General features: G+C 43.5%; 1 protein-coding gene across 11 annotated transcripts in view; it reads right to left on the bottom strand.

Annotated features, from left to right (window-relative positions):
- The window catches only part of INPP4A (inositol polyphosphate-4-phosphatase type I A), a 79,952-nt gene that overhangs the window by 24,762 nt on the left and 28,555 nt on the right, over positions 1 to 26,635 (bottom strand). For 10 of the 11 annotated variants that reach the window (XM_085852589.1, XM_085852586.1, XM_085852588.1 and 7 more), the window contains 2 exons: positions 3,322 to 3,438; positions 2,805 to 2,884 (listed from right to left, as the gene is read on the bottom strand). In XM_085852589.1, the coding sequence (XP_085708715.1) occupies positions 2,805 to 2,884; positions 3,322 to 3,438 (197 nt within the window). Of the gene's footprint in view, positions 1 to 2,804; positions 2,885 to 3,321; positions 3,439 to 20,793; positions 20,946 to 26,635 lie in introns of those variants that run through there. The other variant, XM_085852590.1, reaches the window with a different exon arrangement.

The following is a 26,635-nucleotide window of genomic DNA, read 5'->3' on the forward strand; positions in this document are numbered from 1 at the left end:
CATATTAGAGATGGGATTTAGAGAACAAAACAATAATTTCCATGATGCAATTCCTTTTATATGCCTATACGTGATACAAGCGTATTGGGGGATATAAAGGTGCAGAGATAAAATTATACAAGCACAAGCTCTTCAACGAGCAGTAATGAGTCATAAGTTCACCCTTAAGGGAATTGGGAAGTATTCGATGAACCATTCACAAAAAAATCACTGCATCAGCACAACGCAAGCATTTTGTTAAAATTTTATGGAATCGAGCTGGACCGTGTGATTGATCGGTTTGGATGTTGCACCAAATGACGACCCAAAAGGTTGTGCCAGGAAGTCCAAAAGGTTGTGTTGGCTAAATAATTATGCCTTGTATTTTTTGAACAATGACCGACCGGTGTCTGCAGGTGCTTTAGAAAACCCGCAAGGATCCAGCACCATGGAGTGCGTGCAACAGTAGTTACGACTTCCAGGTCAGAGGTCTCTTTGCAGTGAAGAATGAGCGGAAGGAAAAGTCATTAAACACTGAAGGTTAAACTTTGCAGCTGTACTGTCCTCATCAAAATGTGCTCTTTAAGGAAATCCAGGTTGTTCCGAAATCCATCAAAATTCAAGCTTTACAAATTAGATTGAAGGAATAAAAATGCAACTTCTCCGATCGCATGTCACCACCAAGATTAAACATTTCTGCACAAACACCGTCCTGTGGGTTTATAAGATTTTGAATTAATTTGGAAACATCACGTTGTGTTCCCTTCCATATGCTACCCTGAAGACAAAAACGAGAGTTGTCAATAAGAAACCAGGATGGTAGAAGGCCAAAGGATGCACCCACTGCACCAGCAGTACCAGAACACCGATGTACAGGGTGACCACAAAAAAAACAGAACCCACCGATTGTCTAATATCTTCCATCGTAAGAATGACGTCTTGTTTTTTTAGGTGATTGAAGAGAGAACCACAAGACAGATGATGAAAGTTGGCGACTATTCTTCCATTATTAAAGATTCCATGGACAATTATGGGAATTATTGATTCTGTAGAGATTTATCTTAAAACGGACTCAGACAAGAAGACTCAAATCGAGTTTAGACCCGAGTTTGGAACTTGCATTGCACCCTGCTAGTCATGAATATTTACCTGGGTCAAAACGTTCAGTGAAAAAGGCACCGTCACAAATCTCAACAGTAAAAGTGTTGGCGGACCAACACATTTGGGACGGCTGCAAGATGTAAGGTCTCCTGAGAACTTTGTTCATGATTCAGTGTGCAGAAGATCTAAAGAATCTCTCAGGCATCGGAGTCTAGAGCTTGGAATTTCATGTGAATCAGCGAAAAGAATTCTAATCCATGATGTGAAATTGTATCCGTACAGGATTCAGATTGAACGCAAACTAACTGCAGCCCATATGCGGAAAAGAGTGACAATGTGCCGGTGGTTTTCAGACAAGATTGAGGAATGTCGAGTTTTCTGATGAAGCCCATCTCCTTCTTTCTGGGCATGTCAACTCCAAGAACTGCGTATACTGGGAATCAACACCTTCCGATCTAGTGCTCGAGTGGCCTCTCCACTCAGAAAAATGCAGTGCATGGATCGCTATCTCAAGGATGTCGACAGAGGAAAGCAACAATCCATTGAAGAGCTGAAAACAACAATTATCGAAAAATTCACTTAATTCCTACAGCAGAATGCGTCAGGGTGATTAACCATTTTCCCCATCGAATCCAAGTGTGTTTGCAGCCCTGTGGCAAACATTTGGAGAAGGTTATTTCAGCAGTCAGTCCTGGCCTATTCAAGGTAATCTGTGCCAAAAATTGTGCCATTTGAGTGAAAAATGAGGATGTTATATTAAATAGTATGGGTTTTGTTATTTTGGGGTCACCAATTACATCTCATCTTTACATTATTGGAAAAAATACATAGAAGCAATGATTATTAGATTGACAGAGGCTCAGACTGACATTTTAGCCATAAAGGGCCATGACCAAGGAAACAAAAGCATAATTGAGTTTGGGGCACAGGGATCCCACTCCTGACACCAAAGTCACGGTCGTGGGTCTTCAAGACAATTGCACTGCCGGGCACTTAGGGGACGAGAGGTCTCCGCATCCGCCTGGGTAACTTGGCACAAATCAGCATTTAAGAACACACAAACACAGCAAATTATCCTGACCGGAGTGGCCAAGCGAGCCAACAGGCGATTCATTTTCCACCAGTCCTAAATCCATCCATCCATCGGGATCATACTCTGTACAGAGCGTTGGTGCTGCCTAAGCAGTCTCCTGGGCTACTGGGCACAATCCTGGACGGGTCGCCACTCCGACGCAGGATACCAGCAAGCTGGCACTCATTTTGCTGACCTCGGAAGGATGATAGGCTGAGTCAACCCCACCTGGTATTAATTCAACAGCTAAGCGGGATTTGAACTCAGGAACCTAAGATTCCAAGCCCACCACTCGAGCCATTAAGCCAACGCCAGGCATAGCCCTAAATGCATGGACCCAATCTGCCCATCTCATGGGTTTAATCTGCTAATAACCAATTTGAAGACCTGGAACTGTTACATTATTACTTCACAACACTATACTATTATATTATTAATTTAAGTTTAATATCTTGCCCTCATCATCTTCTTCTACATAGAGATCAGAAATGAAAACAAGCTGATGAAAGCGAAACTGTGCAAGATTTTTGCAAGTTCCACGCGTCAGATTTCAGCATCTTTTGATCAAGGAGACGGCAGGAAAAAGCACGGAAAGAAACAAAGATAAAGTGAATGAAAGAGAAGCCAAGTACGGTATACGAGATGCACTGACTTCAAAGCGAGGTGGAGACGGTGATTTTTGGCATTCAGGAGGTCTTTTACAGCAAAAACTGCTGTCCCAAGCAGGTACATCTGGCGGTAACAAGTTGGGCATTGGAGGAAGAGAGAGACAGATGGTCAGGTGGGATGGTGAATGTGTGGAATATATGAGGGGTGGTTTAAGTGATCAACAAAGGCTGGAAAGAGACAAAAAGACTAGGACTGGAAGACAAGGCTGAGGTTGGAGAGTGTCAGTGCAAAAATAAATAAATACGACACAAAACCACACATTTCAGGAAACTGTTCAAATGTTGTTGTTTTTTTTCAAGAACAAGGAAGTTGAGAAATTTAGCAGAGCTTTGTGACAACAAATCAATGTTGCAGAGACCACTATAATCCAATTATTGTACATGTTGAATCAACTACGTTCAAAAATAAGAGAAGCATTGCTAAATTAATAAATGATGACAAATCAGTCATGAAAGGACAAAAAAATAAAAACCCTCAAAAACTCCGAAAGCACAGCTTACCGTGCCCTGTGACCGGTCTTTGACATCGTACACGGCAAGACGAAGCCGAGTCAACTGGCTGAGTTGTGATCCGGGCAGGAAAGAGATGCTGCTTAGGAATATCGGTGTATTGCTTCCCTGCACACATGCCACAGCACCTCAAATATAACAAGGACACATCCGCACACTGCACAATTACTCTACTACTACTACTACTACTTCTACTACTACTACACTTCATTAATGCGCCCAATTAATTCCACCTTCTAGTGAGGGTCGGCCTCTAAACACAGATTGGCCGTTTTTCTTTTGCGAACAGGCTGGCCAGGCCATTTGTTGAACTTGATTTGGTTCGGGCAGGGATTTGTAACTTGTTTCAGGGTGCTGGTGATAACTCAACGACTCTTTGCGAAAGACACCGAGGTATCTTTTACGTCTACCAATGACAAGTTCCGGCAGAAGGGTCCACCAGCTTGACATCCTTACAATGGACAGCACACACGTCGATGGCTCGACCCTGCCTTCGAGGCCCAATCCGGCAGTTTATAGTCAGGTCGGGAATGAAGCCCACACAAGACAGTTCAACTAGATAAGTGTGCTCCCTCTGCACCATTTAATAAACAAAACCATCACCACCCGCAAAGCTTCCTATTTCAGGGAACTACAGCATTCCTGAAAACTGCACGATTCCTTTTTGAACCAAAACCAGTCAGAGCTAGAAGTAAAAACAAAACAAAACAAAAAAAACAACAACAACGCTATAACCCAAAATAGTATTTCAAAACATTAAAAAAAAAATTCTCATGTTCTTGCGAGAAAAAGCAAATATGTTAAGTCGAGTTCTTGGCCAGATTTTTGGTAAAGCATTCACGCAAGAAAATGGAATAATCTTCTCTTTGGGTTGGATGCCTGCTACTCACACGTGACCCTTAAGTTACGGTTCATAGATTCCAAAGCCTTGACTATATAGACCGGTGATCTTCATTCTTTTTTAGAAGGGGGCTACTTTTGCCAATAAACATCAATGTGATTGCTGCCACACCGCCTGCAGGACTCCAAAATGGCTGCCGTTAGGCCCTGCCTCCACGTACTCTATTTTTTCATTGTGGTTACTGGGGCAGCAAGCATAATTGTTTGCATCCTACCATAGACTGATGTAGCGATGCAGCTACGTTACCTTTATGCTTCGCATTGTAACAATCATTTGAAACCAGTGGGTCAATTTGATAGCATTTATGGCAGATTATGATGGGGGTGTTTTAACATTCGCGTAGTATTGGGCGCATGTCAGGGGTCCCACTTTAGGCCACCAGGTGCCGACAGTGGCTCACGGGCCGCGCAAAGAAGAGCAGGGATCTACACAATAAGCGATGTTTGTCTGTCTGTCGATGTGTCTGTCGACATTTTTCTCAGAAATGGCCACATGGATCTTCGTCAATATTTCAGACATTCACCGGTGGATGGGTCACGGTTTGCCCAATATACCTTGGACCCAATGTTCGCGAGACCTCACCCCGTACGATTTCTTCTTGTGGGGCTTTCTTAAGGGCAAGGTCTACGCAACTCAACCAGCGAACATTCAAGCAGCTTTTTGAGAAATTACAGGAGCATCATGGATGGAGTATCATGAAAGGATATACACACACTGCTTAAATAACATGATCGACATCACGTCAAAATTCATACAACTAATTCTGTACACCTCTGAATTCCATAAATTTTTTACCACAAAAACCTGAAATATTGTTATGGTTCTGTGAAACCTGCACTCCCCTGAGGCAATGGCACACAACATATCGCGGTTCCAGGGACAGTTATTTCATCAATATTCGTTTTAGATCACCCTTCCCTTATGTGTAGTGGGTTTATGAGACAATATAAATTACGTCGGATTTAGGTAGTATTTTTCTTTCCATTCTTTACATTATTTTGCTTTTCTGTACATGTGAACCTCTCCTTCCTTCATGCATGCACGCACACCATGGACCATAGCAACAGCGGTAAGTCATTTGCATACACATGCCATTTCCTATTATCCCACGGACGTTACACCTCAGACTTCACCAGACTCATACCCCAATGTTTCAGCATTTCATACACCACCACAAAGCCTTTACAAAAATCACCACACCATCAGACCACAACCCAAGCTCGCTTATCTCCGCCATTAACAGGCACAACGAATGACCAACGACCTAATCACGAATCACCACACTACAACCGCTACACTACACCACCGCTCCCATCGCTCAACCAGTCACCACCAACGTTCACCATCTCGCTCTGGACCAGCAGGAGATGGAGGAGCCCAACGCACCATAGTAGATACTCGAGTCTGGACGTTCTAGCGTCTAACTTGGGGTGCAAGCACGCATGAGACGGTTCGACGTCATGTGGATAGCCCGAGCACTCCGCTCAATTACGGCCCTCATTGGGTGTTCGGCGCATGTTCATGATTGGAGAGCACAACCGAATACCTGAGTGCCACCATGTTAATCTCGGAGATTGATCGCGTGGCAGAGTGCGGAGCGACTGAGGCCATTTTCACTGCCTAATCTTCGCATGGGCAGAGCATGCCTGGGGTAATCGTCCATACACCACTGAAGGCACTGGAAAATACTCATCGCTTCGCCTGATCCACTCCCAAGCACCGACCCCACCAGGGGATGATACAGAAGAGCTCTTGGTTCTCTGACTGTGCTTTCTTCTTGGGGTCACAGTTTGGTGAACAACTAAGCTTGGTGGAATGGAGCAGAGTGCGGAAAAAGCGGGAAAGCCAGACTCCAGATCAGGAGCAGCTTTGATAAAACTTTGCATTTACACGTACAGAACTCTTTACTCTTCACTTTTGGACAAACTTCTCACACATTCTTTGCTTTGTTTCTAACCCGCCTTGATACACGTCTTTGCACCTTCCTCTCCGCACTTCACCTGCATATCACCACGCCCCTCACCGTGCCTCCCCGAGACCACGCACCATAGACACCCTCAGTTTTTTCTCCCCATCTTCCCTTTCCTCAGCGACTGGGTTTACATTGGTCTGTCAACCGCACCTGGTAAACAGAGGTCGCCAAATGCCTTGTACTTTCTAATTTCCTTGGGAATTATTCTGATGGCACCTGTTTTATTAGTGCAGTGTAATTAAGATTGTAGAAGTATTAGGATCAGTTTAGCTCTGCCTTGTGTCTCCTGGTTTGTAAACAATTGCATTTTATTTTGCCTCACCTCACAAATCCTTGCTTGAACCCTGCTGTACATATTTTCATGTATTAAATCCCTTGCATATTGTGCCAAATACCTTTCCTCGCCATTGCTGTAAATAAATTATTTGTTATTGTAAGTGTACCCAGTTCGTCACGTCTTTTCCTCCATTGGTCCAGCAGAGTCCATACATAGTGTTAGCCGTGAAGTTATATCCCACTTGATTTGCTCCTGCTAGCCAGTGCTGCACCTATCTGTTCCGCTCGATAGAAGATCACAACATGCAGTGCAGAGGTCGTGGCCTCGAGTTCGGTTGCCATGCCAATAGAAAGGTATTGCAGAAACATCGAAGCGTAACCCTGCTAGACCGGTAGTCCAATTCAAGCAGCTATGGCTGTGTCAGAACTACAGCCCATTGGACCACGTTGTTATCCATGGTCGGGAGAAACTCGAATGCTTCCCCTCGTAGCGAACCTCTCACCCCGGGCCGTAACAATATATTGAGTCTTCACAAACTATTCCAAAGTGATAAAGCTAAAAGATGCAGATAGAATGTGAATTAGTTAGATTAACAGAGAAAAATCAGATGATTCTCAGTTCCATAAGTATTCAAACACTTTGCCTAATCACCCTAAATCACTTCCGGAGGAAATTATGTTTGAAATGTTACAAAATAGGTTCAATACGTTGCACCCTGTAAGCAATCAGTGGTTTCACTTAAAACTTAAGCTTTAACCACTTATCTAAGGAGTTTTAAGGTGCAACTCACTTGGTAAATGAACAAGGCAAACATGAAGACCAAGGAGCTTTCCAAAGAAGTCAGACATAAAGTGGTGGAGAAGCACCGTTCAGGAGAGGGTTATAGGAAGATTTCAAAGTCACTCATTATCCCTCCGAGTACATTGAAGTCCATCATTAAGAAGTGTAAGAGGTATCATACAACCCAGACTCTACCCAGATCACGTCGCCCAACTAAATTAAGCAGCCGGGCAAGCAGGAAACTGGTTTGGGATGTCACTGTAAATCCAACAATGACTTTGAAAGATCTGCAAGACTCTATGTCCAAGATGAGGGTCAGAGTTCATCAATCAACAATATCCCGTTCCTCTATGGACAGGTGGCAAGAGAGAAGCCATTACTGAAAAAGGTGCATTGAAAAGCTCGTATGGAGTTTGTGAAAAAGTATCTTAATGATACTGCAGACATGTGGAGAAAAGTTTTGTGGTTGAGATGCAACAAACATTTAATGTTTTGGTTTAAATTAAAAGCGTAACATTGAGTGCAAGCCTAACACTACACATCAACCAGCCAACAGCATCCCTACTCTCAAGCATGGTGGTGGGAGCATCGTGTTATGGGGCTGCTTTTCATCAGCAGGGACTGGAAAGCTTGTCAGAATAGAGGGGACAATAATAATAATTGGAACCATACTCTGCACAGAGAGTGTCGCTGCTGCCGAAGCAGTTTCCTTGGTTATTAGGCACAATCCTGGATTGGTCGCCACTCCGACGCAGGATACTCGAATGGCTCAATTATCCCAGCAAGCTGGTACTCAATTTGCCGACCTCGGAAGGATGACAGGCTGAGTCAACCCCCTGGTGTATTAATTCAGCGGCCAACAGGGATTGAACTCAGGACCTTTTGGATCCCAAGCCGCCACCCTAATCGCTAAGCCAACACCAGGCTTAGAGGGGACAATGGATGGTGCAAAGTACAGGAGAATCCTTGATGAAAACCTGTTTGAGTCAGTCATTAATCTGTACCTGGGTATGAGATTCACATTTCAACAGGACAATGATCCGAAGTACAAAGCTCAAGCCACACTGAAGTGGCTGAATATGAAGAAAATAAATGTTCTTGAGTGGCCCAAAGTCTAATTTTCACCCAATTGAACCTTTATGGTGAGACTTAAAGATCGCAGTCCATCAACGATCCCCTTCAAACTTTGAAGAAATGGAGCAATTTAAATGTGAAGAATGAGCAAAGATTTCACCATCTCACTATGTAAAACTGGTAGAGATCTACCCAAAAACACTCATAGTAGTCATTGTTGCAAAAGGTTCTTCCAGCAAGTGCTGACCTCAGGGAGTGAATACTTTTACAACCAGTGAATTTTGAGTTGTACATGTTTGTTTTTTTTCAGGTGTTCCTGACATGTAACCTCCTTCAACTATAGCAGTGTTTAGTTTGATCTCTTCAGTTATAAATTTAAAAGTTAATTTGGAAAAAAAAATGTTTCTACATAATTCGTAATTCATCGAAACATAGTATTATTGGTAGAGGGTGAATATTTTCGCAAGTCACTACAAATCCTATAAATATTTTGTTCGATTTTCTTGATAAGCAACAGAATTACAGGGGTTCAAAACTATGAATAGATACATGGCCCACCCTGTACTCAATGATCCCCAACCCCATTCATTTGTCGGGTAGGGAAATGTTTTCAGCCCCCACAAAAAATAAATAGAAAAAACAAATTGATTTCTTCAAAATGCCAACAGGATGAGAACAGCACACTGCGCAACGCCGGGTACCCCTGCCATGATTTCACATTGAGGGAAGCTGCTCTTCATGTAGTTCCCTTTATGCTGCCGTTGCTTTCTCTATATGCCTTCGCAAAAATTTCCAATGCGTTGTCATAAACAGTTTTCTCATAAACAAAATTAAACCCCCTCTATATCCTCATGTTTCATAAATTCCAAAATGAGTGAGGTTGGATGAAAACATTGTGATACAGACAAGGTGGACAATTCTGATAAGTTTTGAGCTTTGTGCTCAGAAAACAAACACCAAATGCACAAACAAAAAAGGGGAATAAAGTTTGGTGTGGGAATTTCCAAGACACAGCAAATATTAGGTTATACAAACAATCGTTTTCTACAACACAACCTGAAGATGTGAGAAAGAAGGGAATTATTGATAGAAAATAAACAACCTTGTCGCGTGGTACCCCATCCCAAAGACAGGCCCGGGAGAAGCCAATTCCCCCTCTGCTGACCTGCACAGGATTACATACTGGAAAGTGTCTTTAGTTCAAGCACATCTCACCTTTTCATCGTGTACTTCTGGAAAACACAGCTACATACATCAGATATCTACCGTATTTCTTTGATCAACCACTGGAAGATGTTCATACCCTTGAATTTCTGGCCACAACAATCAGCCACAACCTCTCCTGGGCCTCCTGGGTGGCCTGTATAATCAAAGCCGCAAACTGGGTATCCTGCATCGTGCCAAGTGATTATTTGGTAAACCGGAACGTCTCTGGGCTTACAAAGCCTTTGTCCATAGTTCAGTGAAGGATTTCTCTGATCCAAGGGCAAATGCCCCTGCTTCACACCGGTGTCTTCTATAATGGGATGCAGTGGAATCTAATGCTCTGAACATCATAGACATCTCTTACGAAGAAGCAAAAACACAAGGCCTGCTGCTTTGTGGCCCTCCTCTTTTTGTCTTTCTCCTTTTGCTCTTTCAACCATGCGAATAAACCAACCCCTTACAGGACACACATGGTCTTCCAGGAAGTCCCTCTTTGTAAACCTTCCAAAATCCAGGCTTACTCCTCACTTCCACACTTTGTTCCTCTTTTCTCCTGTTTGAAGAACTTCCTTCCCAAGTCAATTCAATTGCACTTTCCAACAGGGGTTGCATTTTGGCAATATATCACTATCATCATCACACAACCCAACTTGTAACTTTTGTTATTCCCATTATCAACCTTCTCCTAAGCCCCCCACTTTAACTTGCAGGGTGCAATGTAAGCCCCCCCACCCCCTCCTTTAACTTGCAGGGTGCGATTCTTCATTTTATATCATCTCATGGTTTTCTGTTCATTCATTCCCATTGATGACTGTATCCACAAGTTGTGTCCCCACTATGCTAGTGTCACGATTTACTGCGCTTCTACCTCCCCTCCCCTTCGTCCAGCCATTATCTTGGATTTTTGTATTTTTTTTTTAAATAATAATAATTACGCTTGCTCCAAACACTGACATTGAGGCGACATAGAGAGACAAGTAATCCTTCCTTAAGGCGCTGTCACACCTTGACGTTTTAGCCAGCAATGGCAACGTATAAAAATGTATGTAAAACGTTGGCGTACGCTGAAGTTTTGAGGTTTTTTAAAGTTTTGGTCGTATTCATAACGTGTTGGTCGTATGCATAACATATTAGTAACAGGCACAGAACGTTTCGTTGTCTTATAGATAACTTATACCAATGAATGCTTAGCCTGTTGTCGGTGTTCACAACCTATGCCCAACGATAGTTTAACTTAGGCATAGCACGCTGCACGTATCGCCGACGAACTCGTGGCGAAGCCTGTTAAGAACCTGCCGCACGCCAATTTAAATCATAACCGCCTGAGAATTGGAAGTGTCAACCACGCAGTCACACCTTGACGATTAGCCAGCATATGCCGACCTATGAAAAATGTGTGTAAAACGCTGGCACACGTCGAATACGGTATGGGTAAGTTGTGTATACGTTAGGAGCACGCTGAAAAACGAGGAAGTACGCTGTCATATTCCGTGGTACGTCTAGTACGTCATGAAATTTCAAGCATGCTGAAAATTTTACGACGTACTTGCCGTATGGCTCACACGTTCCGCATACGCTGGCATAAGTTCTCTGCATGCTCCGTGATCGTTGACACACGTCGGACACACGTTACTTGTAAGTTACTCATAAGTCGAAACACGTCAAGGTAATGTTTAGCATACCCGAAACTTAATTTTTAACCTCTGAGTAACGTGCTTTGAACCTATGTGTAACGTATCTCAAATGCACATTGTCGTATGTAGACGAATTTGATTGACGTCTTCCGGACGACCACAGAACTTACTGAACGTGTTTCTAACTTGCATCTACCGTGTAATGGCGTATTGGCAGCATTAAGGGGAATTGGTATATACACATGGGCTTCACAAGAGGAACCCGTCAGTGTTCCAGACTCCATGTTGAGTAGGTGTCAATGTCAGTAGTATCAGTAGTAGTATTAGTAGTAGGTGATCGTGTCAGTAGTAGTAGTAGTAGTAGTAGTAGTAGTGGGTGAGCGTGTCAGTAGTAGTAGTAGTAGTAGTAGTAGTAGCAGTAGTAGTAGAGCGTGTCAGTAGTAGTAGTAGTGGCATGTCCATGTCAGTAGTAGTAGATGAGCGTGTCAGTAGTAGTAGTCGTAGTGGTAGAAGTAGTATTGGTAGTAGTAGTAGGTCCATGTCAGTAGTAGTAGTAGGTGAGCGTGATGGGAAGGGTGTGGGTGATGATGGATCCTCGTTGCGTCCACGAATAGGAGACTACTTTGCACCATTGTTTGATGTTCTTTTCAGCTAATTTTTTTTTCTCATTCCCACGATGAACTATTTTTTTGTTTCAGTTTTTAAAGTATTCAAAACGACTGGGACAAATGCATAATGTACTAGTAATGAGCACAGAACGCTTCGATAACGTATAGATAAGTTATACCAATGATTGATTAGCGTGTTTTAGGCGTCCACAACCTATGCCCAACGATAGTCTAACGTATACATTGCGTGGCAGCGTATCGTCGACGATTACGTGAGGTTTTCTATTCATAGGCTGCAACTTCACTTTTAATAAATGCCTGTCACTCGCCTATTGTTTTTGGACTTTTGCTGGTGCTCGGCAATTGAAATCGTTTCCATTGAACGAGTTCAATCGCTTCCACTGGACTATTGAAATGATTTAATAATAATGCTTGGTTATCCTTGGACCCACTCTGGCTAGCAGCTCGTCGAACATCACTGGGGTCATTCACAGGAAGTTGATGAAGGATGCATGGACCTCGTTCCGGAGTTCCACCATGAGCTGGTCATAAATGCCGTAATGGCGTCGCCTCCCGATCCATGGTCTCACCCAGTTCCTTCTCCTCCGTTCACGTCTTCTTCTCCGGGCTCTATCGGCACGCAACTGGTGCAGTGTCAACTCGATGAGGTCATGTTGATGTTCGAGGACAGGTAGGCATTGTGGTCTCAGCCTTGCCGTATCCTCCATCTCTCGGAATGACATGGACATGTACTCACCACGAAGTCTAAAAAAAAGACGGGTTCCTCCTGTGAAGCTCCTTTTTATATACCAATTCCCTTAATCGCTGCCAATACGCCATTATACGGTATCTGTAAGTTAAAAACACGTTCATTAAGTTCTGTTGTTGTCCTGAAGACCTCAAATACGTCTACGTCTTTTTCAAGTAACGTGTTGCGAAGTGTGAACAACGTTCGTGTAGCGTGCTTACAAAACGTTGCTCATAGGTTAGAAATAAGTTTCGGGTGCGCTAAACATTACCTCGACGTGTTTCGACTTATGAGTAACTTACAAGTAACGTGTGTCGACGTGTGTCAACGATCGCATAATGTGCCTACAACTTATGGCCAGCATAGCAGAACGTGTGAGTCATACGCCGGCATACGTTGTAAAATTTCAAGCATGCAAAAATTTGAGGACAACCCAAAAGTACAACGTTTAAAGCCAGCGTACTACGACGTATGGCAGTTTTTCAGCGTGGTCTTAACGTATACAAAACGTACCCATAACGTATTCGACGTGTGCCAGCGTTTTAGACAAATTTTTCATAAATCGGCATACGCTGGCTAAATCGTCAAGGTGTGACAGCGGCTTTACATTAATGACTCAAAGCATGACGAACTGGCATGATCAGGTAAACACCAATCAGAGCAGTGTGTCAATTTAATAACCCCCCATCATTTAGATGAATACAAAGAGATGTCATGTGCCATCACAATCTGTTTAAAGATAAAACAATAATTACCTCTGCCACCAAAGGCGAAGGAGGTTATGTTTTCACCCCTTTCTGTCTGTTTGTCTGTGTGCTGGATATCTCAAAAGGTTGTGGACAGGTTGGGTGTGTGACAAGGACGAACTGTTTAGATTTTGGTGAAGATCCAGATCCGGATCAGACTACTAGAATTTTTAAAGTGATTCTTCGCCATTGAGAAATTGGGCCAAAAACGATATAAAGCATATTTCAAAAATGTATTGGGCCTGATATGTTCTCGGGGATTAGGCATTACGTAGTGGAGGTATGTGCTCTACCGAGTACCCTTCTAGTTAATGCTTTAATTAGTACATGATGCGCCTATCGCTAAAGATGCCTCGTGAGCCATGGATTTTAAAGTAGCAATGACAGAATCAAATCGGATTCTCATTTGTATAGGATCGTGTAAGTGTACAATTTATCATATTGTATTGAATAAGGCAATTGTGTGTGTGTGTGTGTGTGTGTGTGTGTGTGTGTGTGTGTGTGTGTGTGTGTGTGTGTGTGTGTGTGTGTGTGTGTGTGTGTGTGTGTGTGTGTGTGTGTGTGTGTGTGTGTGTGTGTGTGTGTGTGTGTGTGTGCATCTGAAAATCACAGACATAAGCGGGTTTGGAGTCGATCTCCATCATATTTTGCAGACACCTCTGTAGTACCCAGGATCAGGTGATGGGCACAACCCCCCTACCCCCACCCCTTTAAGGGGGAGAGGAGACAACTTACGATTTTCTCCTACACGAGCCACAGTGCAAGTGATTTACTGATCCCTGCTGCAGACAGGGGGGATTATTAGCCACAGCACAGAATACATTTTCACCACCTCCCCTACTATCCCCCCCACCCCCCATCCCTCTAGGCTGCTCCCTTTTCTGTTAAAGGGAGTATGTTAAATATCAATAAATGATAAAGTATAACAAAGTATCAAATGAAAAGCTCGACCATCGCATCATCTTTGGAAACTCACACTGAAGACGTCAATGGTTGAAAATAAATCCATATTAGGATCAATAACAGGTGAGGTTGTAAACACTGTGCAGTACATGAACCAAAAGACAAAAGTGTCATAAAGAACCAAACAAAGCATACTCTACAGGAAAAAAAATTCAACTAAGTTCAGCAGATCGAACAGTCTGAAAACTTGAAGGGCACTCGATAGAGCACATACCTCCACCATGTAATGCCTGATCCACGAGAACATATCCGTCGAAATACATTTTTGACATATCGTGCTATATATTGTTTTTGGCCCTAATCTCTCAATGGTTAACAATCACTTAAAAAATTATAGTAGTCGGATCCGGATCACCAAAATCTATTCAGTTCGTCCTTGTCACACACCGAACCAGCTATCCATCCAGTGGCACCATACTCTGTGCAGAGCGTTGGTGCTGCCGAAGCAGTCTCCTTGGCTATTGGACACAATCCTGGATGGGTCACCACTCTGACACAGTATACCAGCATGCTGGCACTCATTTTGCCGACCACGGAAGGATGACAGGCAGAGTCAACCCCACCTGGTATTAATTCAACAACTGAGTGGGATTTGAACTCAGGATCCTTGGACCCCAAGCCCACCACCCTAACCACCACCCTTACACACCTAACCTGTCCACAAAATGTCATCTGAATCCATCCACAACTTTTTGAGATATCCTGTATACAGACAAATAAACAGACAGAAAGGGGTGAAAACATAACCTCCTTCACCTTCGGTGGCGGAGGTAACTTGAGCGTTCATACAACACAATACCCCACACAGTGTTTCAGTATATATTGTACATAAATTTTAATAAAATAATGATTTTAAAGATGGTTGGAAAAAAAAGTCTAGTTTTGCACTACTTGAGTAATCTTATACGTATACCACCCTCTAGATTATAGAACATGTCCAAGCACTGCAAAACTGGAGGTTCTTGGAAGTAGTACGAAGGTGATTTGTGTTTTGCAGTGTTCAAGTGTATAAATCAATTTCAATAAAGGTTTAAAGAAACAAAAATAAATTAATTCCAGAATTTACCACCATTGACGCAGTGGCTATTACGCCACCCTATAGAACGCGACATTAGTTCTTCATTGCCTGTTGTTTGTGTCCTTTATGACATCCTTAAAAAAACAGTGTTTCCCATTTGGAATGATTTATTATTTTGTTTGACTGACAGACAGACAGTAAAAATATTATCTCACTCCTCTGCATGTACGATCAGGATGAATTCAAAGCCAAAATATGGTTATATGGAAAACTTGTCTTCTGATTCATATTCTGATTCATGTTCAAAATATAACATTGAATTTAAATGTTACAAGTTGTTCCTCGATCACAAACTGATAAGATAGACGGAGACAGACAGACGGACATGAACCAATTGTTTAACCCTGCTTTTCGCTTCTCGTGCGTGGGGTAATGAGGTAACTCAAATAGAGTAATGTCAGTGTCTGCATTGGGTAAAAATAAACACCGGGAGTGGATAATTAATTTGTGGTGTGATAAAGAATGTATACAAAGGAGAGGAGGGAGAGTGGATCCTAGAAGTGGCTGAGATTTTAGATGAATGTTTATAATGTCAGAATTAGTTAGCCAATCACATCCTCCTGGTGTTTCGAACATTTACAAAAACTTGTATAGTGGGGCAACTTAGCATAACAATTGTGCATTTTGTGAGGAAAGCACCAAATTTGGCACACTAGTAGCCTATCATATTATGAACATATTTGGATATTGGGCCATCTCAAAAATTTTGATGGCAGTGGAAAATGGCTGCCACAGCCATCAGCGGTTGAATTTGAGATGGCCCAATATCCAAATATGTTCATAATATGATAGGCTACTAGTGTGCCAAATTTGGTGCTTTCCTCACAAAATGCACAATTGTTATGCTATATTTAGCTAAGTTGCCCCACTAGTAGGCAAGTTTGTACGAAAGAGGAAAAAAATCCTTCCCGAGACCTTTTCCTTTACTCACTCTTTGCCTCTGCATGTTGATCCTGGAATGACCTACGTGTCCCGATTATTGAATAAGAATGCTCCAGGAAGTTTAACCAACACTTGCAGAGTTTAAAATTACATTTTCTTTAATTTAAAACACTCCAACAGCGTTGGTAAAAAAAAAAAACACCCAAAAAAGGGCGCCTTGTCCACATAACCACACGTCCCACCAGACCGGGGAAGCGCTCGCTCGCCCTCGCCAGCAGAGATGATGCAAAACATGGGCGAAGCATAAATATGCATAATGCAAAACATGGGCGGAGCATAAATATGCATGAGGCAAAACATGGACAGAACATAAATATGCATGAGGAAAGACATGGACGAAACATAAATATGCATGAGGCAAGACATGGACGGAGCATAAATATGCATGAGGCAAGACATGGACGAAACATAAATATGCATGAGACAAGACATGGGCAGAGCATAAATATGCATAATGCAAAACATGGGCAGAGCATAAATATGCATGAGGCAAGACATGGACAGAACATAAATATGCATGAGGAAAGACATGGACGAAACATAAATATGCATGAGGCAAGACATGGACGGAGCATAAATATGCATGAGGCAAGACATGGACGAAACATAAATATGCATGAGACAAGACATGGGCAGAGCATAAATATGCATAATGCAAAACATGGGCAGAGCATAAATATGCATGAGGCAAGACATGGACAGAACATAAATATGCATGAGGAAAGACATGGACGAAACATAAATATGCATGAGGCAAGACATGGACGGAGCATAAATATGCATGAGGCAAGACATGGACAGAACATAAATATGCATGAGGAAAAACATGGACGGAACATAAATATGCATGAGGAAAGACATGGACGGAGCATAAATATGCATGAGGCAAGACATGGACAGAACATAAATATGCATGAGGAAAGACATGGACGGAGCATAAATATGCATGAGGCAAGACATGGACAGAACATAAATATGCATGAGGAAAGACATGGACAGAACATAAATATGCATGAGGCAAGACATGGACGGAGCATAAATATGCATGAGGAAAGACATGGACGGAGCATAAATATGCATGAGGCAAGACATGGACAGAACATAAATATGCATGAGGCAAGACATGGACGGAGCATAAATATGCATGAGGAAAGACATGGACGGAGCATAAATATGCATGAGGAAAGACATGGATGGAGCATAAATATGCATGAGGAAAGACATGGACAGAACATCAATATGCATGAGGAAAGACATGGACGGAGCATAAATATGCATGAGGCAAGACATGGACAGAACATAAATATGCATGAGGCAAGACATGGGCGGAGCATAAATATGCATGAGGCAAAACATGGACAGAACATAAATATGCATGAGGAAAGACATGGACGGAGCATAAATATGCATGAGGCAAGACATGGACAGAACATAAATATGCATGAGGAAAGACATGGACGGAGCATAAATATGCATGAGGAAAGACATGGACAGAACATAAATATGCATGAGGAAAGACATGGACGGAGCATAAATATGCATGAGGAAAAACATGGACGGAGCATAAATATGCATGAGGCAAGACATGGACGGAGCATAAATATGCATGAGGAAAGACATGGACGGAGCATAAATATGCATGAGGAAAAACATGGACGGAACATAAATATGCATGAGGCAAGACATGGGCGGAGCATAAATATGCATGAGGAAAAACATGGACGGAGCATAAATATGCATGAGGAAAGACATGGACGGAGCATAAATATGCATGAGGAAAAACATGGACGGAACATAAATATGCATGAGGCAAGACATGGACGGAGCATAAATATGCATGAGGAAAAACATGGACGGAGCATAAATATGCATGAGGCAAGACATGGACGGAGCATAAATATGCATGAGGAAAGACATGGACGGAACATAAATATGCATGAGGCAAGACATGGGCGGAGCATAAATATGCATGAGGAAAAACATGGACGGAACATAAATATGCATGAGGCAAGACATGGACAGAACATAAATATGCATGAGGAAAAACATGGACAGAACATAAATATGCATGAGGAAAGACATGGACGGAGCATAAATATGCATGAGGCAAGACATGGACGGAGCATAAATATGCATGAGGAAAAACATGGACAGAACATAAATATGCATGAGGAAAGACATGGACGGAGCATAAATATGCATGAGGCAAGACATGGACAGAACATAAATATGCATGAGGCAAGACATGCATGAAACATAATAATCATTCCACATTCAAACTTGGTTACATCACAATGTTTCCTTATCAATATGCTTTCCTCATTATCACAACGTTTCCTCATCTCCCATGGTGAGACTGAGTCTTTTGGCCTCTCATTCTTTCACCGCAGGCAGGTCGGTGGTCTTTCTGTCTTCCACCGTCTCCTCTCTGGTCTCGCCCCCCTACCCCCATGCTCTGTCTGCGATATGTCCCTACCATATTTCAGCAGGGCGCTCAAGGTCCGCCAATAACCCCCTTCTGGTAAAACTACCAAAATCACAAATCACTGCTCACCTTCACTCTTTCATTCCTCTTTTTCCCACCTTTGGAATAAACTCTCACACTCACTTCAATCCCATTCTTCCCTCCAGGCCTTCAAAACAGTTGTTCACCACCACCTCATATCATCCCCTATCCATCCAAAACCTCAATCTTTTCTACCCCCTTTGTACCATCCTATATCTGCTTCATTTAATTCTCCCGGTACGTGTAAAACAAATATGTACAATTTCGTGAGTTATTGGCATTAGAGAAACCAGTTTGTTTCATGGGGAATCCCAGATCCATATTTTGTCCATTTCCTTATTTCTCTACAGCAGGTTATAACGATAACAGGGTATAAAAAGAATGTGTATCTGACTCAATCACCACTTCGTTTTTTTTTTCTTGAATTAGGAACCGTCTCAAATCTCAGGACAACACGTTCAAAAATTCAAACGGCAAAAGATGTGGACATTGCATTTTCGCAGCACTTTCACAATTCCACACAGTTGGAAAGCTGTGGAACTAGAAAAACATCTTCGTATTGCAAGTTTTAAATGCAATTCATTACTGATTGAATATTTCACAACGTTCTCCCATTTCAATGGTTCCTATCGTTAACATATTCAGGGTAATCTTTGAAGGACATCTGAGCTTACGTACTATTTTGCATCAGAACAGTGCAACGATTGATATTAAGATTCTGGCCTGGCATGGCCTGGCACGGCCTGGCACGGTCTGGCATGGCCTGGCATGGCCTGGCATGACCTGCAGTGTTTATTTTTCTTTCCTACTCGTAGTGTTCACATCGCCATATTTCAAGCTAGCTCGGCCAAAATAACAGGCAGAGGGGCCTTTCTATTTGACTTCCTTATATCTGTTTTGCTTTAAGCAATGCAAACCTCGTATGATTCAGAAGTAAAGCTGTGGTTATACTGGTGAACAAGTTTATCACTAGCCTCATACAGGGCTGGCAGGATAGCTGAGAGGAAAGCACACTCACCTGCGAGCTGTCAATTCTGGGTTCGAATCTCGACACAGCTATAAACGGTCACCCCGGCATCATGCATCTAGGGCAAGGCATCCATATGTGCGCCATCCCTTAAGCCAGAGTACCCGTCTGTCAGCTTATTAGTGGACGTTTAAGATCCCATGGTGTCCTTATCAAAATCTAGGTGAGTTACAGCCAACATCCAGCACAATTTACAAACTCCTGTACAAATCACCTTCAGCCGAGTGCCGGGCCAGGCCAGGCCAGCCGGTTTGCGAAAGACTTGGGATAAAAACGTTCCTCAGCTGCACCCACATGAATGTGGAAATAACTGTGGTTGTTAAAGGAGTGCAGCCTTATGTGTTAAAAGAGATGATGAGGATAAGGAAGTAATAAAGGAGTTATAGTAGTAGTAGTAGTAGACTTGCATTACCAAGGCAAAACAAAAAAGATTTCAGGTTTTAAGCCCACCTAGACCTTTTCCTAAACACAAAGTTCAGGGTTCATCTCTTTTACAAAGGTACTTTCTCTTTCCAATGACTTCTGAAAGTATTTGGTATGAATCTCCACTCCCTCTCCCCCAACAACTACCCATTTTATTTGGAGTTCTCGCTCGTACATCCTGTGCTGGCAGACATAGTGATCCGTTAATGTTAACCCAACGGTTATGAATCCATTTGGTGATGTGAAGATAAATTACTGAAAATGGTCCTAAACATCAACTTGGCCTCATTGCCGAATATAAAACGCAATGGACTTGACCACAAACCGGACCACAAAGAGTACGATGAACGCGTCATGTTGACGAATCCTAAAAACACTTTCTGCCAATCTATAAATTTGAATTTTCGATTAAATTCGACGTACGATGCCATGTTTGGTTTAATAGGAACATGTTTAAGATACAAGGACCGATGGTCTTTGTTCACGACCTCGGATGAACGCAGGAAATTTACAAGAGAATCAAATCAAAACACAGCGACAAAAATCAAATTAGCATGGTGTACCTTGTATAATCCTACCTTAAAGAGCAAGGCAAACCCACAGCACAGTACGTTCCGCACGTTACATGTGAATGCGACTGTAGCGACACCACATATCATCAAAAACAGAAGAATGGGCTCATTCAATGAAACGACTTCCTGATATGTTGGACGGAAACAGAGCACAGAATTCCCCGTTCCTCATGCCCTCGCCTAGCTTATTTGTACTTCCTTTCTTCACCAGTATTTCATTACCGAGACAGAGCAGCACGGGACCTAAAATAGGGATCACGATCACCCATCAGTATGACTCACGAACCGGTATGTGGTGTAAAACCACAAGACCTACTACATGAGGTCCACAAAACAAAATGGAAGAAGACAAGTTTTAAAATCTCTTTTGAAGAAGGCATTCTCTGAAATGGGGCACCCAAATAGCTTGGAACCAAATCAGATCTGTTTCCACGTGGGTTGGTGAAGGAAAACTGGATTTTCTGTGAATGCATGACAGCACTAGCTTGGTTAGCAACCTTGCGAGCCACAATGGGAAGCCAAATGGCCAAGGAGCTTTTTCGAATCCAAAGCCAAGGCTCATGGAAGAGCTGGAACACAGAATTATGAGGATTAATTAATATGTACTTTGTTACAATGCTATCATTATTTTTGTTATTTATTTTGTAAATAGAAAGCCATGCCGTGGAAGGACCAATTAAGCTGCTCTTTACACCGAAACATGGCATGCGATTAAAACATGGGAATTCTTCAGGGTTCTTTGTACTTCATTAGCCTAATCAACTCAGTTGGTCATGATGATCATTTTGGTGCATCACATTCCACAGCTCCTGATAACTCCTGACGGTTGGTCACAGCTCCTGATAACTCCTGACGGTTGGTCACAGCTCCTGATAACTCCTGATGGTTGGTCACAGCTCCTGATAACTCCTGACGGTTGGTCACAGCTCCTGATAACTCCTGACGGTTGGTCACAGCTCCTGATAACTCCTGACGGTTGGTCACAGCTCCTGGTAACTCCTGACGGTTGGTCACAGCTCCTGGTAACTCCTGACGGTTGGTCACAGCTCCTGATAACTCCTGACGGTTGGTCACAGCTCCTGATAACTCCTGACGGTTGGTCACAGCTCCTGATAACTCCTGACGGTTGGTCACAGCTCCTGATAACTCCTGACGGTTGGTCACAGCTCCTGATAACTCCTGACGGTTGGTCACAGCTCCTGATAACTCCTGACGGTTGGTCACAGCTCCTGATAACTCCTGACGGTTGGTCACAGCTCCTGATAACTCCTGACGGTTGGTCACAGCTCCTGGTAACTCCTGACGGTTGGTCACAGCTCCTGATAACTCCTGACGGTTGGTCACAGCTCCTGATAACTCCTGACGGTTGGTCACAGCTCCTGATAACTCCTGACGGTTGGTCACAGCTCCTGATAACTCCTGACGGTTGGTCACAGCTCCTGATAACTCCTGACGGTTGGTCACAGCTCCTGATAACTCCTGACGGTTGGTCACAGCTCCTGATAACTCCTGACGGTTGGTCACAGCTCCTGATAACTCCTGACGGTTGGTCACAGCTCCTGATAACTCCTGACGGTTGGTCACAGCTCCTGATAACTCCTGACGGTTGGTCACAGCTCCTGATAACTCCTGACGGTTGGTCACAGCTCCTGATAACTCCTGACGGTTGGTCACAGCTCCTGATAACTCCTGACGGTTGGTCACAGCTCCTGATAACTCCTGACGGTTGGTCACAGCTCCTGATAACTCCTGACGGTTGGTCACAGCTCCTGATAACTCCTGACGGTTGGTCACAGCTCCTGATAACTCCTGACGGTTGGTCACAGCTCCTGATAACTCCTGACGGTTGGTCACAGCTCCTGATAACTCCTGACGGTTGGTCACAGCTCCTGATAACTCCTGACGGTTGGTCACAGCTCCTGATAACTCCTGACGGTTGGTCACAGCTCCTGATAACTCCTGACGGTTGGTCACAGCTCCTGATAACTCCTGACGGTTGGTCACAGCTCCTGATAACTCCTGACGGTTGGTCACAGCTCCTGATAACTCCTGACGGTTGGTCACAGCTCCTGATAACTCCTGACGGTTGGTCACAGCTCCTGATAACTCCTGACGGTTGGTCACAGCTCCTGATAACTCCTGACGATTGGTCACAGCTCCTGATAACTCCTGACGGTTGGTCACCGCTCCTGATAACTCCTGACGGTTGGTCACAGCTCCTGATAACTCCTGACGGTTGGTCACAGCTCCTGATAACTCCTGACGGTTGGCCACAGCTCCTGATAACTCCTGACGGTTGGTCACAGCTCCTGATAGCCCCTGACGGTTGGTCACAACTCCTGATAACCCCTGACGGTTGGTCACAGCTCCTGATAGCTCCGAACAGTTGGTCACAGCTTCTGATAGTTCCTAACAGTTGGTCACAGCTTCTGATTGTTCCTAACAGTTGGTCAAAGCTTCTGATAGCTCCTAACAGTTGGTCAAAGCTTCTGATAGCCCCTGACGGTTGGTCACAGCTCCTGATAGCTCTTGACGGTTGGGCACAGCTCCTGATAGCTCCTGACAGTTGGGCACAGCTCCTGATAGCTCCTGACAGTTGGGCACAGCTCCTAACAGCTCCTGACAGTTGCTGAAAGCTCCTAACGGTTGGTTACAGCTCCTGACAGCTCCTGACGATTGGTTACAGCTCCTGACAGCTCCTGACGATTGGTTACAGCTCCTGATAGCCCATTACCATTGGTGACAGCTCCTTATAGCTCCTGACCATTGGTGACACCTCTTTACAGCTCCTGACCATTGTTGACGGCTCCTTACAGCTCCTGACAATTGGTGAGAGCTCCTGACAGCTCCTTGCCAGAGGTAACAGCTCCTGACAGGTCCTGATGGTTGTAGACAGCAGCAATGGCAGTTGGTGACAGTTGGACTATACCTGCTGGTTTTGCGGGGTACCTGGCTCTTGGTGTACCTGATCATTGGCATACCTGATCCATGGCGTACCTGATTCTTGGCGTTCCTGGTTCCTGGGGGTGACAACGTGACATCCCTTGGAGTTCGAGACTGTTTGTGGGTGGGTGCATGGTGAGGCAGGGGACTGGCAGTGGACCAAGGCACGCTCACACATTTTGGGTCATTTTAGTAGACGCCCGAAAATTTCTGCCTTGGTAAGCCGAGGCCAGATTTCTTTTTTCCGCTTGAATGATCTGCTGGGTACCCATGGTACTCGTGTTTAATTGCAAAGTAAGGCATAGTGATAAGCATCTGCTCTTTGTCCATTTTTATATAAATGCTTGTTGAATTCATTATTTGTTTCACATTATTTTGTTGATTGAACATTTGATTGATTTGAATTCATCCCTTTCATCGACAAGGAAGTAAAAACTCCTTTAGTTTATTTATTTTTCTGAATAATAAAATCCTTGTATATTAGTCTATATCCTGAATATCCTGAATAAAATATATTAGTCTGGTAGCTGTTCCTCAAAAGGCTGCTAGTTTTGGAATTCGTCGGCCGAGAGTACTTATTTGGTGTGTTGGTACCAATGTTTAGGGAAATATGTCAGCATTATGAATTGACCTGATGTGGAGGTCAAATCTATTGCCAAAGTGGTCAAAATGGCGATCCAATATGGCCACTGCCGCCATTATCGAAAATCATTCTTTTATAAATTACTCGGCACTAGAGTAAGATAGGAAGATAATTTCAGTGTCTATACCCACTAAATCAGGGATAAGCTATCCAATGGTCATGTTTGCATGCTAAACTGGGCAACGGGCAGCCATATTTTCAAGATGGCCACCCCCGCATTTGATAAAAATGCTAATTTTTATGATTATTGGCCGACATCATGATGCTGGAACATAATTTCTGAGGTGACTCCATAAAATCAGGTTCAGTGATTCAAATAACCAAGTAAAGGCAATTTGTTAGGGTTAGGTTAGCAAATGCAATAGGTAATTTGGTTTCGGGGTTGGACCCCCCTGGGGGGCAGAAATGGCCCCATGCCGCCATTACTGAAAAATAAATTTTTACTCATATCTCGGTACTCGAGTGTCATAGCATGATAATTCTTGTGGCTGTCATGTAGCTATACACACTATATCTGGGGCAAACTGTTCAATGATGATGATAATTGATTCAAAAGTGCAACTGGTATCCTTTTTTTCAAGATTGCTACAACCAATGCAATCCGTAACTTTTCTTACATTTTAAACTAATGTACAAATAAAAATACTTGAAACATGTAAGCAAGGTTGAAAAGTTAAACTTTGAACCATCTAATTACAGCCCTGCTGTAGATTTTATATTTTATGTTCAACAGTTTATGAAATTCAAGCTTGAAAAGACTGTTGGTGTTCTGACCTATATATTGGTTGGATCCTACTCTCCAAGATTTGAGCCTTACTCGATGACCAAATGTGATTAGATATTAGTTATTAGTTACTAGTTATGATTAGTTATGAATGTTTAGGTATCAATGTTGAAAATCTGTTCTTTTTATTGAACAAAATTTATTGACTTATGTACTGTTTTCACCTTCATTTCAGCATAGTATACATGTGTAAGATGAACCTGATTTTATGGGAGTTACCTCAGAAATTATGTTCCAGCATCATTATGTAGGCCAATAATCATAAAAATTAGCATTTTTATCAAATGCGGGGGTGGCCATCTTGAAAATATGGCTGCCCGTCGCCCAGTTGAGCATGCAGACATGACCATTGGATAGCTCACCCCTGATTCAGTGGGTATAGACACTGAAATTATCTTCCTATCTTACTCTTGTGCTGAGTAATTTATAAAAGTATGATTTTCGATAATGGCGGCGGCAGGCATCTTAGATTGCCATATTGACCACTTTGGCAATAGATTTGACCACTACATCAGGCAAATTCTTAATGCTGACATATTCCCCTACACATTGGTACCAACAAACCAAATAAGTACTGTCGGCCGACGAAAAGTCACTTTTTGAGGAACAGCTACCATACTATATATTGTTGTGGTTGACGAAATTCGCAAACCACCATTCAGGTCCCTTAGGTGAGATATCTCTGTAAGTATATGTGTAGTTAGGCCCAAACCCGTTGTTTAGAGGGAATAAATGTCATTCATTCGGGCTGCGACCCTTCTAGATAGCCGTTTTTCTTTTACTATCTTTATTTTGGACCAGCCGCCATTACTACCACCACAACCACCACCAACCACGTCTCAACAGCCATCACACAACAGCCACCAACCGCAACGCCGCTTCACAACAACAGCCACGACCCTTGCCGTCACATCTCGCTCTCGCAACCATCGCATCACCGCCATTCCCGCGCCGCTTGTGGGCGCCGATCCTGGACTCGTGCAGGGCGCGCACCGAGCAGTGGGTGCAAAAACACCAGCCTTTCCGAAGAAATCGGATCAAAAACGATTCACGCCCACTTCTGTTCCCTCCTATCGGCGAGCGTGGGGCGATTTGGCCCCGCCTCCAGGTGCGTCGGAGTATAATCGCTATATGCAGATTCGTGGATCAAAAAGCATTCATGCCCACTTTTCCTCTGTCCAATGGGGAGCCAGCCAGAGGTAAAGGGTCGAAGGTGAAGGAGCGAAGCCCCGGGGGCTATAAAGGGCCGCGTTCGCTCGCTGAGTAGTGGAGTTGGAAAGAGTCAGTCAAGGAGAGTGGAGAAGAGTCGGAGAAAGCAGTTGGACGAAGCTGTGGAGAGTGGGAGAGTTGGAGAGGTGGCGGCGGCGAAGGCAGTCGAGAGGGCACTCGTGTCAGAGTCGGGGAGCTGCGGAGAGGGGAGGCCGATAATGCGACCGAGGTCGCGGTGGAGACGCTCGTCGCGGGACCCGAGCCAGCGA

The sequence above is a fragment of the Eptatretus burgeri genome, chromosome 13 (assembly GCF_056783735.1).
Source record: "Eptatretus burgeri isolate ZD-2024b chromosome 13, Ebu_testis_v1, whole genome shotgun sequence".
Taxonomy (NCBI): Eukaryota; Metazoa; Chordata; class Myxini; order Myxiniformes; family Myxinidae; genus Eptatretus; species Eptatretus burgeri.